The 17,650-nt window shown below is 41.3% G+C and overlaps 1 protein-coding gene across 1 annotated transcript in view; it reads right to left on the bottom strand.

Annotated features, from left to right (window-relative positions):
- The window catches only part of LOC122550339 (speriolin-like protein), a 62,507-nt gene that overhangs the window by 11,241 nt on the left and 33,616 nt on the right, over positions 1 to 17,650 (bottom strand). The window contains exon 7 of the mRNA XM_043691066.1: positions 3,906 to 4,121. Coding sequence (XP_043547001.1) covers positions 3,906 to 4,121 — 216 coding nt within the window. The remainder of the gene's footprint in view (positions 1 to 3,905; positions 4,122 to 17,650) is intronic.

The raw sequence follows: 17,650 nt of genomic DNA, 5'->3' as shown, positions 1-17,650 counted from the left end.
TGATGCCCACATCATCCTTCTCACTCGTGAACACTGTCACAAAGTATTCATTTAGGACCCTACATATATCCTCCAGTTCCACACAAATTGCTATTGTCATTCTTAATGCACCCTATTCTAGTTATTCTTTCATCCTTAATGTACTTGTAATTGTAAAATAATTTAAGATTTTTCTTTCTTTTACCTACCATTATCTTTTTATTCCACCTTTTTGTTCTCCTAACTTCCTTTTTAAATTTCCTTGTACATTCTGTATTCCCCAAGGGTTGCTTTTCTTTGAGTCCGTGGTATCTTCCATAAGCCTCCCCTCTTCTCTTTATCCAATCCTGCACATTCCTGAGGCTTAATTGCCTTTAGAGCTCCTCACCACAGAGAGCTATGGGGATAGAATTCTTGTGTATCTTTCAGGCTAAGATAGGTAGATGCTTGATCAGTAGATGAAACGAGGGTTAAGGGGAAAGGGCAGGAAAATGAATGTGAGGAATATCGGCTCAGCCATAATCCTATTGAATGGTGGAGCAGGCTCAAGGGACCAAATGGCCTATTCCTACCTCAGTTTCTTAAGATCTTACGCACAAATTATGGCTGTGGTCCTTAATGGGTCTATGCCTTCCCTAGTCATCCTTAACGCACTTACAAAATAAATAAGGATTTTCCTTTATTCCACTTGTAATTGTTCTTTCATGTCTCGTTTTCACTTTCCTGATTGCCTTTATAAAGTTTCCACTTGCATCTTCTATATTTCTCTGGGGCTTCTGCTGTTTTGAGCTCTCAATATCTGTCATAAACTTCTCTTTTTCTCTTAATTCAATCCTGACCATGCCTTGATATCCAAAGTTCACAGCATTTATTGGGTCCACCCTTTGACTAATATGTTGGCCTGTACTCTCCTTACTGCTTTCTTAAAATGTGTCCCACTGTTCTGACACAGATTCACATAAAATTATTGGCTCCCAGCCCATTCTGAACAAATCACACCTTAAAATCAGTCTTCCTGCAGTTAAGAATATTGATTTTAAGCCCATCCTTGTCCTTTTCCATAACAATCTTGAATCTGTCGTAGTGTGTTAGACAAAGATAGTGCAGTTGATGCGGTTTGTATGAATTTCAGCATGACTTTTTTAAAAATTCCAAATAGGAAACGAATAAAGAAGTCAAAAAAGATAGGATCCAGGGTAACCTAGCAGGATGGATCCAAAATAGGCTTTTGGTAGGAGGCAGAGGGTGGTGGAGGCCAATATCCAGTGGCATACCACAGGGATCAGTGCTGAATCTCTGATAGTTCATGATGTAGATGAGAATGTGGGGACAATCATAACTAATTCTACAGATGACATGAAAATTAATCAGATGGTTGACATTTATGAAGATAGTCTTAGGTTACAGGAGGATACAAATGGATTGGTCAGATAGGCAGATCAGTGGCAAATGGAATGAAACATTGATCTATGTGAGGTGATGCACTTTGACAGTAACAAGAGGAACAGAGGGATCTTGAGATGCTTGTCCTTAAAGCTCTGAAGGCAGCACAGCAAGTTAACAAGACAGTTAAGAAGAGTGAAACAACTCCAGAGTCCGGTATCCTGTCAACAAGTCACCCTTTATGTACACATGAAGACTCTGTGACTCCACTACTGCCTCTTCAAAAACAGCTGTCAGAGTGCCAGAATTTCTTTTTTATCTGTCAGCCAGGGTTCCTAGACTGATCCAATTATGTTCTACGAAGACGAGCTGGCAAACCCCGTTATAATCACTACATCCTTCTCCTTGAAGTCCGATGACAAAGGCTGGTCCTTTTTTACTTTGAGAGCCTCCTAGGGCATTTTCGCACTCGGTCAGGTTCCTACGACTCAGCATCCAATACTGGTAACTGTAATGTTCAGAGGCTCACCTCTTGCACTAGGAACACATTGTTAAAATTTTGTTCTTTTTTCCAGCAGCAAAGGCATCGAGGCAGCTGCATCCATCATATCCATCTCTGGTTTACAGGATTTGTCAACCTTTGACGGAGGGGGTGAACCCAGGGGACAGGATGTGTTTTGCTCCAGCATCATTTTAGAATTTGTGATTTTCATATTGTCCTTGTGCGTTATAGAGTCATTGAGTCATAGAGATATACAGCACGGAAACAGACCCTTCCGCCCAACTCATCCATGCCGACCAGATATCACAACGTAATCTAGTCCCATTTGTCAGCAATTGGCCCATATCCCTCTATATGCTTCCTATTCGTATACCCATCCAGATGACTTTTAAATGCTGTAATTGGACCAGCCTCCACCACTTTCTCCCTCAGTTTATTCCATGCACGCAACACGCTCAGCGTGAAAAATGTTGCCCCTTAGGTCCCTTTGAACATTTTCGCTTTCACCTTAAGCCTATGCCATCTGGTTCTGGACTCCCCTACCCCAAGGAAAAGACCTTGTCTATTTACCCTATACATGTCCCTCATGATTTTATAAACCTCCCTAAGGTCACCCCTCATCCTCTGATGCCCCAGGGAAAACAGCCCGAGGTGCTGGGTCCACTGCTTTTCGTCATTTATATAAATGATTTGGATATGAACATAGCAGGTACAGTTAGTAAGTTTGCAGATTACATCAAAATTGCAGGTGTAGTGGACAGAGAAGAAGGTTACCTCAGATTACAACAGGATCTTGATCAGATGGGCCAATGGGCTGAGGAGTGCCAGATGGAGTTTAATTTAGATAAATGCAAGGTGCTGCATTTTGGGAAGGCAAAGCTTAGCAGGACTTATACACTTAATAGTAAGGTCCTAGGGAGCGTTGCTGAACAAAGAGACCTTGGAGTGCAGGTTCATACCTCCTTGAAAGTAGAGTCGCAGGTAGATAGGATAGTGAAGAGGGCTTTTGGTATGCTTTCCTTTATTGGTCAGAGCATTGAGTTATAGGAGTTGGGAGGTCATGTTGTGGCTGTACAGGACATCGGTTAGGCTACTTTTGGAGTATTGCATGCAATTCTGGTCTCGTTCCTATGGGAAAGATATTGTGAAACTTGAAAGGGTTCAGAATAGATTTGTAAGGTGGTTTTGAGCTATAGGGAGAAGCTGAATAGACTGGGGCTGTTTTCCCTTGAGCATCGAAGGCTAAGGGGTGACCTCATAGAGATTTATAAAATCAAGGGGTGGCATGGATAGAATAAATAGATAAAGTATTTTCCTTAGGTGGGAGAGTCCAGAACTAGAGGGCATAGGTTTAGGGTGAGAGGGGAAAGATATAAAAGGGACCTAAGGGGCAACCTTTTCATGCAGAGGGTGGTGCATGATGGAATGAGCTGCCAATAGAAGTGGTGGACGCTAGTACAAGTGCAACATGTAAAAGGCATCTGCATGGGTATATGAATAGGAAGGGATTAGAGAGATATGTGCCAAGTGCTGGCAAATGGGACTATATTAGGTTGGGATATCTGGTCAGCATGAACGAGTTGGATCGAAGGGTCTGTTTCCGTGCTATACATCTCTTTGACTCTATGACTCTATTCGACCTCTCCTTATAGTTCAAATCCTCCAACCCTGGCCACATCCTATAAATCTTTTCTGAACCCTTTCAAGTTTTACAAAATCCATCTAAAGTCGGGAGACCAGTTCTGCATTTTGTATTTCAAAAGTGGCCTAACCAATGTCCCATATCGTCGCAACATGACATCCCCAACACTTATACTCAATGTACTGACCAATGTATGCTCTATGCTAAAATATATAAATATTTGTTGCAACTGATATGCTAAAAAATATAAATATTTGTTGCAACTGACATGGAGGGAGTTAAGAAGTGAGAAGCTAATCTCCTCACCTCACGTCACCTAGTCTCATATTTTTCCAATGTAGGGTAAGCTAATCATTATTAAAAACAGAAATATACCCTCTTTGTTAATAATATTAATACCTTTTGCACGTTCATGCACTGCCACAGCCTGAACATCATTCCGTCTTCCAGAAGCAGCTCTGTCACCTGCGGGGTTGTCTGGAACTCTGCTGCCACCAGGAGCACCACAAGGAATATCAAAATTAAGGGATCGTTGAATCTTTTTTGGTCTTTGCTGAGGTGGACCATGTGCAGATACATTTCTTCTTAAGCAAGTGGTTTTCTGCCGTTTTGGTGCTGTCATTAAACAAAGCGCAAAAGTTGTTCAATATTTACACTCCAATCATTTCACCAAAGAAAGTGCTACATATTATAATCAGTTTACAAATTGAGTGCATAACAATTCAGTCATTCTCAATTGTTTTTTGAAAAATTACATTTTCTCAATGAAAATCAATTATGTTGACTAATACACATTTGCATCTATCTCAGCCTTCTCCAAAAATCTCCAACATTACAGATACCAATCTTCAGCCAATTTGGTTCATTCCACATAATATCAAGAAATAGGTGAAGGCACAAGATACTACAAGAGCTATGGGCTCTAACTATATCCTGGCAATAGTTCTGATGAGTTATGGCCCAGAATTATCCATGTTGCTAGCCATGCTATTCCAGTGTATCGATCCAACAATGCGAAGTGCCCAGATTATCTTCTATCAGAACAAGCCAGAACAAACCCAACGAGGCTAATTAAAAGCAGCACTTGCAAAGGAATAACGTTTCAGTGACATTCAGTCTGAATAGTGTTTGGTACATTCAGATCCTCACATAATTACAATCTTGCTCCAAACATGGAGAAAAGAGCTAAGCTCCAGAGGTGTGCAGAATCAATGAGCTGATGTAAAACTGGAATAAATGTGAATCAGAAGGAAAACTGTTCACTAGTTGACGTGATACTTAGCCTGAAGGAAGAAGACTCTGGTTCTCAAATTGTTGTGAAACCCATTATCTGTACTAAATTCACCAGCAATTTCCATAAAGTCATTGAGTCATGGAGTCATACAGCACAGAAACAGACCCTTCGGTCGATTTATCAGCGTTGACCAGACATCCTGATATACTCCCATTTGCCAGCATTTGGCCCATATCCCTCTCGAACATTCCTATTCATAATACCCATCCAGCTGCCTTTTAAATATTGTAGTTGTACCTCCACCACTTGCTTTGCATGCACCACCTCCTGCATGAAAAAGTTGCCCCTCAGGTCCTTTTTAAATCTTTCCACTCTCACCTTAAATCTATGCCATCTAGTTTTGGATATCACCCACCCTAGGAAAAGGACTTTGGCTTTTCACTCTATCAATGCCCCTCATGATGTTACGAACCTCTGTCAGGCCTCCCACACTTCAGGGACAAAAGGCTCAGTCTATTCAGCCTCTTGCTATAGCTCAAACCCTCCAGTTATGGCAACATCCTCGTGAATCTTTTCCACACCCTCTCAAGTTTAACATCTTTCCGATCGATGCATGACCAGAATTGTATGCAGCATTCTAAAAGTGGCCTCACCAATGTCCTTTACAGCTGCAACATGACATGCAAACACCGATACTCAATTTTCTGACCAATGAAGGCAAACATGCCAAATGCCTTCCTCACAACTCGTAACATTTACAGAACGCTCTGAAATTTAAAATGAAATAAAAACAAAAACAGAAATTTATGAAAAAAAAATGCTTGTCTGGCAGAAACTTTGCAGAGAAAGCTGAATTGACAGTAGCTAGGAAAAAGTGGTATTTATGCTGATGACAGGAGCTGGGTAAAACAAGAAACAGGTGGAGGCAGAGCCCAGAGAGAGAAAAAGACAAGGAGACAAAGGAACGGTTGATGGTAAACCAGAGGGAAGAAAAGCTAATACTGGGGATAATGAGTAGATAAAAATAGGTTGATTATGCTGAAAGCAACCCATGTCGCGACAGATTCTGATATGTGAGGGTGTGTAAAGGACATGAAAGAGAGGGGTCTGGCTCTAAAATTATTGAACTCCATACTGAGTCCCAAAGGCTGCAAGGTCCCCAAGCAGAAGATGAGATGCTATTCACCTAGCTTGTGCTCAGTGTCAATGGAACACTGCAGTAGGACTGAGACAGAAATATTGGCAAGAGAACAAGGTAGTATATTGAAGTGGCAGGCACTGGAAGCTTGGGTTCAGTTTTCCAGACTAAACACAGATGTTCCACAAAGCAGGCATCCAGCTACTTTTTGACTCTCCATTTTAGAGGAGACCACTTTGTTAACAACAAATATAGCAATCACCCAGCTGCATTTCACCTCTCTGTTGTAGAGCAGACCACCTTGTGAATTGCAAATACAATAGACTACACATAGTGAAGGTCAGTTTAATTTCTACTTTACCTGAAGGGTATGTCTGAAACTTTGGACAGCGAGGAGGGGAGTAAAGGGTGAGTGTTGCACCTTCTACAATTGCATGGGAAAGTGTCGGAGGGATGTAATGAGATTTTGGGAGTAGTGATGGATGGACCAGGGTGTCATGGAGAGAAATGCTGCCAAGGAAGGGGAAGGTAAGGTGCATATAGTAGTGGCATCCCCACTGGAAGTAACAGAAATGGCAGCCTATGGTTCTTTGACTGCGAATGCTGATGGGGTGCAATGTGAGAACTCGAGCAATCCTGTTGTTAAGGCCATAAGATCACAGGAAATAAGAACAGGTGTAGGTCATTCAGGCTCATGTGCCTGCTTTGCCATTCTGTAGGATTATGGCTGATCTGACATTCTTCACATCCACTTTCCTGCATTTTCCAACAAACCTTGATTCCCCTACTGATCAAGAATTTATCTCAAACTTAAATATACACAAGGAATCTGCCTCCACAGATCTCAGTAGCAACCAGTTCCAAAGACATTAAACCCTCTGAGAGAAGAAATTCCTCATCTCAGTCTTAAATTGGCACTTCTGCATTCTGAGACTATGCAGTCTGGTCCTAGACTGTCCCATGAGGGGAAACATCCTGTCAGCATTTACCCGGTCAAGTTCCTTAAGAATTCTATTTGTTTCAATGAGATTGCCTCTCTCTGTCCACTAAACTCCAGTGAGTAGAATCCCAACCTGTTTAGCCTTTGTCATAAGGAGAAAGTAAGGACTGCAGATGCTGGAGATCAGAGTCGAGAGTCTGTTGCGGGAAAGCACAGCACGTTAGGCAGCATCCAAGGAGCTGGAGAATCGACATTTTGGGCATAAGCCCTTCATCAGGAATGAGGTTTGTGGGCCAGGGCTGAGAGATAAATAAGAGAGGGTGGGGTTGGTAGCTGAGAAAGCGATAGATGAATGAAGGTGAGGGAGAAGGTGATAAGTCAGAGGGGGGGGTGATGGACAGGTCTGGAGAGCGATGCCGAGTTAGAGGCTTGGGGCTGGGATAATGTGAGGAGAGGGGAAATGAGGAAGCTGTTGAAATCCACAGTTATCCTATGTGGTTGCAGGGTCTCAAGGAGGAATATGAGGCGTTCTTCCTCCAGGCAATAGGTGGTAATGGTTTGGCGGTGGAGGAAGCCCAAGACCTGCATGTCCTAATGTCATTAGACAATCAATATCAGGGAGCATCCTTGTGAACCTTTTCTGAATTCCAAAAATCTAAATCTTAGAGTACATCAGCAAGAAGCCCAAGAAATACTATAGGAACAATTACTGCAGATGCTGGAATCTATACTGAAAACATCAAATGCTGGAGATCACAGCAGGTCAGACAGCATCCATTGAGACAGATAACTCTTCATCAGAGCTGAAGTGAAGTGTAAAAGGGACAGCATTTATGCTCTCTTTTGACAGGGTGGGGGTGATGGGTGTAGGGTGCTCATGGTTAAAAGATGTTGATAATTCAGATTAAGTGAAATACTAGATGCATTGTTGGTCATCTTTCAAGATTCTTTAAAATCTGGAACAGTTCCACAGATTGGTGGGTAGCTAATGTAACCCTACTATTTAAGAATGGAGATAACAGGGAATTCAAAGACCAATGAGTCCGATGTCACTAGTGTGGAAAAAGCTAAAGTCCATTGTCAATACATCAGAGCACACCTAGAAAACAGTGGTAGAATCTGATACAGTCAGTATGAATTTAGAAAAGGGAAATCATGTTTTACAAATTTACTGCAATTTTTGGAGGACATAACTAGTTGAGTTGAAAATAGTCAGTAAATATGGTTTGAAAATTGTATTGTACTGTATTGTGATGGTTTGAAAATTGATTAGCAGGCAGGAAGCAAAGAATTGGGATCATTTCGCTCAGTGGGGGCTGCTTAGCTCAGATGGTTTGCAATGCAGAAAAACCATTGGTGTTACTATGAAGAACTCTCTTTCTCAATTTGTCTCGTTGCCTAAGGATGGTGACTTTCAGATTAAACTACCAACAGCTGTCTCTCTCCACTAATGACATAGGCAGAAAGAGAGAATGTCCTGCAAAGAGAATTTAGATATAAAGTTTAAAAGCAGAACTTCTAGGATTGTAATCTCAGAATTACTCTGTGTGCCACCTGCAAATGAGCCAGAAATAGGAAGATAATGCAGCTGAATATGTGGCTAAAAAGCAGGTATGGAAGGGGAGCCTTCAGACATCAGAATCATTGGGACACAGGGCAGGAGAGATCTGTACAAAAAGGAAGGATTGCATCTAAACTGGAGGGGCACCAACATCTTTGCAGGGAAGTTTGTTAGTGCCACATAGGAGGGTTTAAATTAGTGTGGTGGGAAGGGTGGGAACGAGTGCAGTAGGTCAACATCAGGAGTATTTGAGGACAACATAGAAGTTAAGTCAATTAAGTCTGACAGGAAGAATAGGTAGGGCCAGGTAATGAACACAGCAGGACTGGTGGTCTGAAGTGTTTTTATTTCAATGCAAGGAGTATAGTAGGTAAGGTGGATGAACTTACAGCCTGGATTAGTACATGAAACTACAATGCTTGAGAAAAGGGCAGGACTAGCAGCTCAATGTTCCAGGGTTTATATGTTTCAGATGTGATAGAGAGGGATGTAAAAGGGATGGCGGAGTTGCATTACTAGTAAAGGACATGACACAGCCACACTAAGAAAGGAGATCTTGGAGGACATCTAATGAGGCAATATGGGTAGAACCCAGGACTAAGAAAGATGAGTCACTATGATGGGGTTATACTATAAGCCTCCATATAGCCAGCAGGAGTTAGACTAAGAGATCTGTAAGCACATCATGGGAAGATGTAAAAACAACACGGCTATTGCAGTTGGTGATTTTAACCTCCCCAATATCGACTGGAATTCCCTTATTGCCAGGGGCTTAGATGGGGCAGAATTTATTATGTGTATGCAGGAGGGATTCATGAAACATATGTAGATGAAGGTAAGGGGCCATATTGGATCGTGTATGGGGAATGAGCCTGGCCAGGTGATCGAAGTTTCAGTGAGGAGCATTTTGGAAACAGTGATCATAATTCCATAAACTTTAAGATAGTAATGATAGAATAAGATTGGTCCTTAGGTGAAAGTGCTAAATTGGGGAAAGACTAATTTCAACAATATTAGGCAGGAAGTGAAGAAAGTAGATTAGAGCAGCTATTTGAGGGCAAACCCCACATATGACATGTGGAAGGCTTTTAAAGGCCAGTTGATCAGAACCAACATATTTCTTGTGCGGGGTGGGGGAGGGGGGTGAAGAATGAAAAAGAACATTGTCAAGATTCAGGAAGCCTGGATAACAAAAGAAATAGAAAGATTAGTCAAAAAGGAAAATGAGGCATATGAGATCGAAATGCGACAAAGCTACTCAGTAATATATGGGAAGCAGGAAAGAATTTAAACAGGGAGTTGGGAGGGCTAAAAGAGACTATGAACTGTCCACGGCAAGTAAGATTTGGGAGAATCAAAGACATTTGTGGGCGGCACGGTGGCACAGTGGTTAGCACTGCTGCCTCACAGCGCCTGAGACCCGGGTTCATTTCCCGCCTCAGGCGACTGACTGTGTGGAGTTTGCACGTTCTCCCCGTGTCTGCGTGGGTTTCCTCCGGGTGCTCCGGTTTCCTCCCACAGTCCAAAAGATGTGCAGGGTCAGGTGAATTGGCCATGCTAAATTGCCCGTAGTGTTAGGTAAGGGGTAAATGTAGGGGTATGGGTGGGTTTCGCTTCGGCGGGTCGGTGTGGACTTGTTGGGCCGAAGGGCCTGTTTCTACACTGTAATGTAATCTAATCTAATTTTACATGGATATTAGGAGCAAGGCGTTAGTTATAGAAAGGCTAGGGCCACATGAGGACAAAGGAAGTATGCCAATACTATGATTGAAAAAGTTGGAAAACTAAAATGGGTGTGGTCAAGCTCCCACAGAACCAAGATTTTTAGTTTTTAGTTTTTCAGTTGCAGTTGTTGCTTGGGTCTCAGCAGTTTGGACGCTGCAGTACATCTCTCCCTCTGCTACACTTTCTCAGAGTTTTGTCTTGATGTTTTCTTGTGGTTGAAGTTGTATGTGAGACACTCTATTTTTCTGAATTTGTCTTTGTCAAGGGTGTGGTTATGGGATGTTACTATATTGGAACAGTTAATTAGTAATTGTGACTGCATTTTTTTTAAGCATTTCAACTGAGTTACAGCGAAGCCAATTCTTTTCTTTATTTTTTCTTTTGTTGTATTTTACTACAGTGTATAAATAAAGTGTGTTTTGCTTAACGTCAAGTAGTCTGACCGATCGAATTGTATCTGGAATACAACACCTTGCATTTACCTTTAGAATAAGAACAAGTTATAGTCTAGGCTATCTTTTTAATATATTTTGAGGGGGTTTGGTGTGATCTATAATAGCAGGAAATTATAGAGGAAGTGGGTAAGGTCCTTAAATAGTACTTCGCATTGGTATTCAACAAGAAGAGTATGGATGATGGCATGATTAGGGAGTGAATATTGATATTCTACGGCATGTCAATATTAAGAAAAAGGTGGTGTTGGGTGAAAAACATTGAAGTCGTTAAGTACTCATGGCATGATAGGATCTATCCCATGAACCTGAAGAAGGCAAGAGTCCAGGGGCCTTGACAGAGATCTTCATATTCTCTTTAGCCAAAGTGGGGTCCCAAAGGACTGGAGAACACCCTGTATTGTTTCCTTGTTTAAGAAAGACAACAGAGATAATCCAAGAAATTATAGGCTGGTGAACCTGACATCAATGGTAAGGAAATTACTGAGAAGATTCTTAGGGATAGGCATAATGAGCATTTGAAAAAAAATTGACTTATTCAAGATCATCAGCATGGCTTTCTCCAGAGTGGTATTGTCTCAAAAACTAGGTTGGGTTTTTCAAGAAAGTGACAAAGATGATTGATGAGGGTAGGACAATGGATGTCGTTAACATGGACGTTACTAAAACATTTGATAAGGTTCCTCATGGCAGGCTGGACCAAAAGTATAAATCACAAAGGATCCACGGTGAGTTGGTAAGTTGGATACAACATTGGTTTGGTCATAGAAGACAGAGGGTAGTAGTAGAGGGGTAGTGGGCAATGACCAGTAGTGTTCCACAAGGATAAATTTTGGGATTTCTGTTGTTTGTAACATACATAATTAAATTGGATGAAAATGTAGGTGGTCTGATTAGTAAGTTTGCAGTCGACAGGAAAATTGTTGGAGTTGTGCACAGTGAGAACTCAAGAACATAAGGAATGGGTATATGAGTGGGCCATCTGACCACTCGATCCTGCTCCACTATTCAATAAGATCGTGGCTGACATTTTCATGGACTCAGCTCCATTTACCCACCCACTCACCACAACCCTTAATTCCTTTACTGTTCAAATATTTATCTATCTTTGCCTTAAAAACATTAAAAGAGGGAGCCTCAACTGCTCCACAGATTTGCAACCCTTTTGGTGAAGAAGTTCCTCCTGAATTCAGTTCTAAATCTGATTCCCTTTATTTTGAGGCTATGTCTCCTAGTTCTAGAAGTGGTGTCCTTCTTCATCTGTATGTAAGGATACCAGTGATAGTCGGTCATGTTTTCTGTGTGTTTGTCCGCCGATTTCTCAACAACAAACCCAAACAAGCAGACACAATGCTCCCAGAAAGTCTAGCCGCATTACCTTACATCAAAGACATCTCTGAAAGGACTTCTAGACTATTCAGACCACTTGGCATCATGGTAGCCCACAAACCCACCAACACACTAAAACAGCGACTGATGTACCTAATGGACCCATTCTCTTTTTTAAAAATATATTTTTATTTGAAAAAAATAGATTTTTAAAATATTACAACAAATACAAAACAATACAATTCTAAACAATACAAAGAAAAAACATTTTAAAAAGTTTTTTAAAAACCCAACCTGCCCTCATGTACAAATATACAAATATCAATGGAAAAATATGCATTAAAAAAGCCCAAACTAACGATTTAACTAAATAAATAATAACCAACAACAAACTAATAAATAGTAATAACTCAACTCAGCCAAACAAAACACTCATAGGTTCGCAGTTCCTCCTCCCTGGATATTGTACTCATAAAGCACATTCGTTATGGTTTATAAAAGCTTTTATTAGTGTTGCAGATAAATCTGTGTCCAAGTATTCCATAAGGAGCTGCCATGTCTTATAAAAATTCTCAGTTTTGCGACATACCATATGTGTGAGAAAATTCAAGGAGATATGCTCCAGAACAATCTTCCGCCAACCCGATAGGCCCGGGGGCTTTTTGGATACCCAACGCAGCAAGATATTCTTTCTTGCGCAGAAAGTAAGGATGTTGAAAAGTTTTCTTATGTGCATCTGCAAGGAACACACTGGGCAGGCCAAGAAGAAGAGAAATCGAGTCCTTTTCCACCCTTACACCTAAAATCCCATCCATTGTATCCGCCACAGCGCTCCAGTATATTTGAAGCCTACCACAGACCAGTGACAATGGGTAAGAGTGCCCATACCAACCTTACACTTGGGACATGTTGAAGATACATCTGGTTTACATTTTGACAAACGGTCAAGGTCCAAGTGGACCCTGTGGAGAATCTTCAACTGTAAAGCATGGGTTCTATTGCAAATTGATATCTTTCTTGTGTTTTCCCAAATATCTTCCCATGCCTCTGAGGAGACCTCAACGCCTAGCTCTCTCTCCCACACTCTGCAGAGTCGATCAAACTCATGTAAGGGGGCACCCCACAACTGACGATAAAAAGTGCTGACAGAAAGTGTACTCTTAGCACTGAGCACCCCTCCTTTCTATGTCGGATTTGTCAGGATCAGTCAAAACTGTGGTCTAGTTTTGAATAAAATCCTTAACTTGAAAAAAACAGAAGAGGTCCCTGGTAGATAGTTCGTATTTCCATGCTAACTGATTAAAGGACACCATTGTGTCTCCCTCAAATAAATCGCCCATGCAAGACACACCTCGAGCTGCCTAGTGTTTGAATCCTAAATCTATCATCCCCAGTCAAAAATCCGGCATACCCACTATAGCTGTAAGAGGTGTTTTGCCAATATGCCTTCCCTCTGCCGAATTTCCCTCCATGCTTTTCCCAATTTGTCCTCATTTTGTACAAAAACAGCAAGCTGGTAGGGGGGCAACTTGCCTGGGAGGTTTCAATATCTAACCATATTGAAAGAGGGTCCCCACACGCTCAGTCAATCACGTAGGATAAAAGCAAGCTTAGTTGGTAGCTTTTAATGTCTGGGAGATCCATCCCCCCCTCGCCCCAATCCGTGAGGCAACTGCAATTTAACTAATTTAATACGGGGCCACTTATGATGCCAAATAAAAGAGCTAAACCAGCCATTCAGTCTCCTGAATGTTTGCTTATCGAAAATCAAGGAGAGCATCTGTATAGGGTACATCAAACTGGGGAGAATATTCACCTTAATAAGCGCTATCTGACCCAACCACAAGACCAGAAGCACCTCCCATCTTTGAAGGTCTTGCTTGATTTTGTCAAATAATTGAACAAAATTAGCTTTGAACAACCAATCCAGAACTGGAGTAATAAATACGCCCAAATATACATAAGCCCCCTGTGACCACCGAAATAGGAATCGATATTCGCCCTCAAGACCTTCGTAAGACCACCCATAGGCATAGCCTCCCCCTTTCTCTTAACTGCTTATTATCTGCCTCCAACTCTATGACAATACAGAGGAACCTCAATTATCCAAAGGACATGGGTGGGGAGTATTTCATTCCATTAATTGAATCCCAGATAATCGAATGCCGGATAACATAGTTTAGCCAAGCATTGGGACCTTGCAATTTTGCTGGACAATCCGATAATCAATTCCTCTGTATACTGTTACAAAAAAAAACTCTTATTAAAATTACATCAACTTAATTTCAAAACCATACAGCGGTGTCATCATTGGTGTCTGTCTTTTTTCCGGCTGAAGATCTCCCTAGGTCCTTGTCTTTCTTTTACTGTGAATAGTTTTTTATATGAAAAGGTACCTTTGATAGAGAGTGTTTTTGAATGGCAGTTACTCTCTCAATGGCAGTCACACTCTCGAAAACAGTTACTCTGTCTGACTTTCAAAATGCCTGCTTTTTTTAAACCACCAACATCAGATCGTCTCATTGGTGCAATGTTGGCAAAAACAATAAATTCAAACTCGAATGGTTTTAATATTCTGGGGCATAATTTAAAACTAGGAGAAAATGAGGACTGCAGATGCTGGAAATCAGAGTCGAAGAGTGTGGTGCTGGAAAAGCACAGCTGATCAGGCAGCATCAAGAAGCAGGAGAATTAACGTTTGGGCCTTAGCCCTTCATCAGGAATGAGGCTTGTGGGCCAAGGAAGCTGAGAGATAAATGGGAGAGTGTGGGACTGGGGGGAAGGTAGCTGGAAAAGTGATAGATAGATGAAGGTGGAGCTGAAAGTGGTAGGTTGGAGAGGAGGGTGGAGCAGATAGGTTGGAAGGAAGATGGACAGTTAGGAGCATTCAAGAGGGCAGCGCCGAATTAGAAGGTTGTGACTGGGAATAAGGTGGGGTGAAGGGAAATGGGGAAACTGGTGAAATCCACATTGATCTCATGTAGGTGGAACTACCTTCCCCACAACCCCAAACTCCTCCAATTAATCTCTCAGCCCCCTTGGCCCACAAGCCTCATTCCTGATGAAGGGTTTATGTCCAAAAAGTCAATTCGCCTGCTCCTAGGATGCTGCCTGACCAGCTGTGCTTTTCCAGCACCACACTCTTTGGCATAATTTAAATTGATTGGTTAAATTTGAATTGTTGTCAAAACAGCAACCAACTCAGATATCTATTTCACAGTAAAATGTTACATATTTTCAAATTTCCAGTACACTCTGGCTGGGACTGCTAGTAAGTCACATGACAGGTGCTTGTAAGTTCTCAGTGCAAAACAGCATTCACTCCCTCTCAAAGGTACAGTACATGCCTTCAACTTCATAACACCTTCCCCCTTAAGAAAAAAAAATCATAATGAAAAGATGGCTTCATTTTGTTTTCTAATTCTTAACCCCATTATAGTGAAATACATAGTACATTAATCTAAGTTCATATTATTTTCTGCACACATATATATAACATTGGAATCTGGTCAATCTTATCTATACTTTATCTGTTAAATCTGTGATAACGCACCTGCTATCACATTTTTACCACCTGCAACATGTGCAATTTGTAAATTAAAAGTCTACATGAGACTCCAATGAAATAGTCTCATATTCTTGTCTTTAAATTGTTCTAAGAATGTAAGAGGATTGTGATCCGTGTACACAACTGTCTGACACATTAATCATCACATAAACATTAAAATGTTGTAAGGCCAATACCAAACTCAATAATTCCTTTTCCATGACAGAGTATTTTCTCTGGTAGGTATTGTGTTTCTTTGAAAAATAGCCAATTGGCCATTCAATTCCATCATATCTTCCTGTACCAGTACAGCTCCAACTCCCATATCGCTTGCATCGATAGCAATTTTAAAGCATTTCAAAACATTTGGTGTAGCTAAAACTGGTGCAGTGGTTAATACTGCTTTTAAATTGTCAAATACCCAATTGTCTGTCCACCAATATTTTGTGCTCTTCTTCAGTAAATCTGTTAGCGGTGCCACTATGCTGCTAAAGCTTGGAACAGACTTCTGGCAGAATCCACTTAGTCCCAAAAATCAAAACACCTCTTTTTTGAGGTTAGTCGTGAAAATTCCTTGATGGCCTTCGTCTTAGCGTTCCTTGGGGTCAACCTTCCATGATCGATGTTATGTCCCAAGAATGTCACCTCTGCCATCGCAAATCATGTTGTCTTTAAGTTTATTGCCAGTTTTGCTATTCTTAATCGTTCAAAGATCTCTGCCAACTGTATCACATGATCTTTCCATGATTTGGTAAAGATCACTACATCATCCAGATAAACTGCACAGTTTGTTTACCCAGCCTCAACTCTGTTCATGAGTCTTGGAGTGTGGCTAGTGCTTTCTTCATTCCAAAAGACATCATATCGCCCATTCGGAGTTATAAACGTAGAAACGTCTTTTGCTTTCTCTGATAAAGGATCTGCCAATAATCACGCCATAAGTCCAACTTTGTGATGTAACTGGCTTGTCCAACTTTCTCTATAAAGTCCTCCAATCTTAGGATTGGGTATGAGTCCAATTTTGTTATGGCATTGACTTTCCGATTGTCCATACTTGTTTGAATCCCATCAGGTTGAGAACTAACAAGACTGGCCAAATCCATTCACTCTTCGATTCGATGATATCTTTGTTCAGCATCATATCCACTTCCTTCTAGTTCTGTGTGGCTTTGAAAGGATTAAGTCTGTTGGGGTGTCGTTTTATCAGAACAACATTCACTACTTCTACCTCATGCACAATCGTATTAGTCTTCCCCATCCTATTCCTGCAGATGTCCTCATACTGCTGCAACAAAATTTTCAACTGGGTTCTTTGCTCCTGAGACAGATATTTCACTAACCTATCCCACTCCTCAACTTCATGACATCTGGATTTGATTCCTCACTCCGTGGGGCAGAAACTGACACCTGTTTCTCCAGATATCTGTCTCTGATATAATAAGGTTTCAACATATTCACATGACATATCCGATACTGTTTTTTCTATCCAGCTTCTTTACCAGATAGTTTACCTGACAACTTTTTCTCAATTTGATAGGGACCATTAAACCTAGCTTTAGAGGGATCTCCTACCACTGATAACAATACTAATACATCAACCCCATGGAAAAATGTCCAAATTTTAGAGTTTTTAATCTGCCACCTGCTGCATTCTATGCTATGCCCTCTTCAGGTGCTGTTTAGCTAACTCACCTACCCGATTTAATCTCTCCCTCGCCTCAGATACATAAAAGTGAGATCTCTGACTTAGTCCTGTCAATTTCTCTTTAATAAATTTCAAAGGCCTTCTCACTTCATGTCTGAATATTAACTCAAAGGGAGTAAACTGAGTGATTAGTTTGGGACTTTTCTAATGGCAAAGAATACGAATAATCCTGACAACACTCTCTAACATGACCTTCAGGGTCTGATGATACCTTTCGAAAGCTCCCCAGGATTCAGGATGATATGCACTTGATTTAAAGTGCTATATGTGTTGCTGGAACAGCGCAGCAGGTCAGGCAGCATCCAGGGAACAGGAGAATCGACGTTTCGGACATAAGCCCTTCTTCAGGAATGAGGAAAATGTGTCCAGCAGGCTAAGATAAAAGGTAGGGAGGAGGGACTTGGGGGAGGGGCTTTGGAAATGCGATAGGTGGAAAGAGGTCAAGGTGAGGGTGATAGGTCAGACTGGGGTGGGGGCGGAGAGGTCAGGAAGAAGATTGCAGGTTAGGAAGGC

Source organism: Chiloscyllium plagiosum, chromosome 5 (genome assembly GCF_004010195.1).
Source record: "Chiloscyllium plagiosum isolate BGI_BamShark_2017 chromosome 5, ASM401019v2, whole genome shotgun sequence".
NCBI lineage: Eukaryota > Metazoa > Chordata > Chondrichthyes > Orectolobiformes > Hemiscylliidae > Chiloscyllium > Chiloscyllium plagiosum.
Note: the sequence above shows the minus strand (reverse complement) of the source record. Positions and strands in the feature narration are given on the sequence as shown.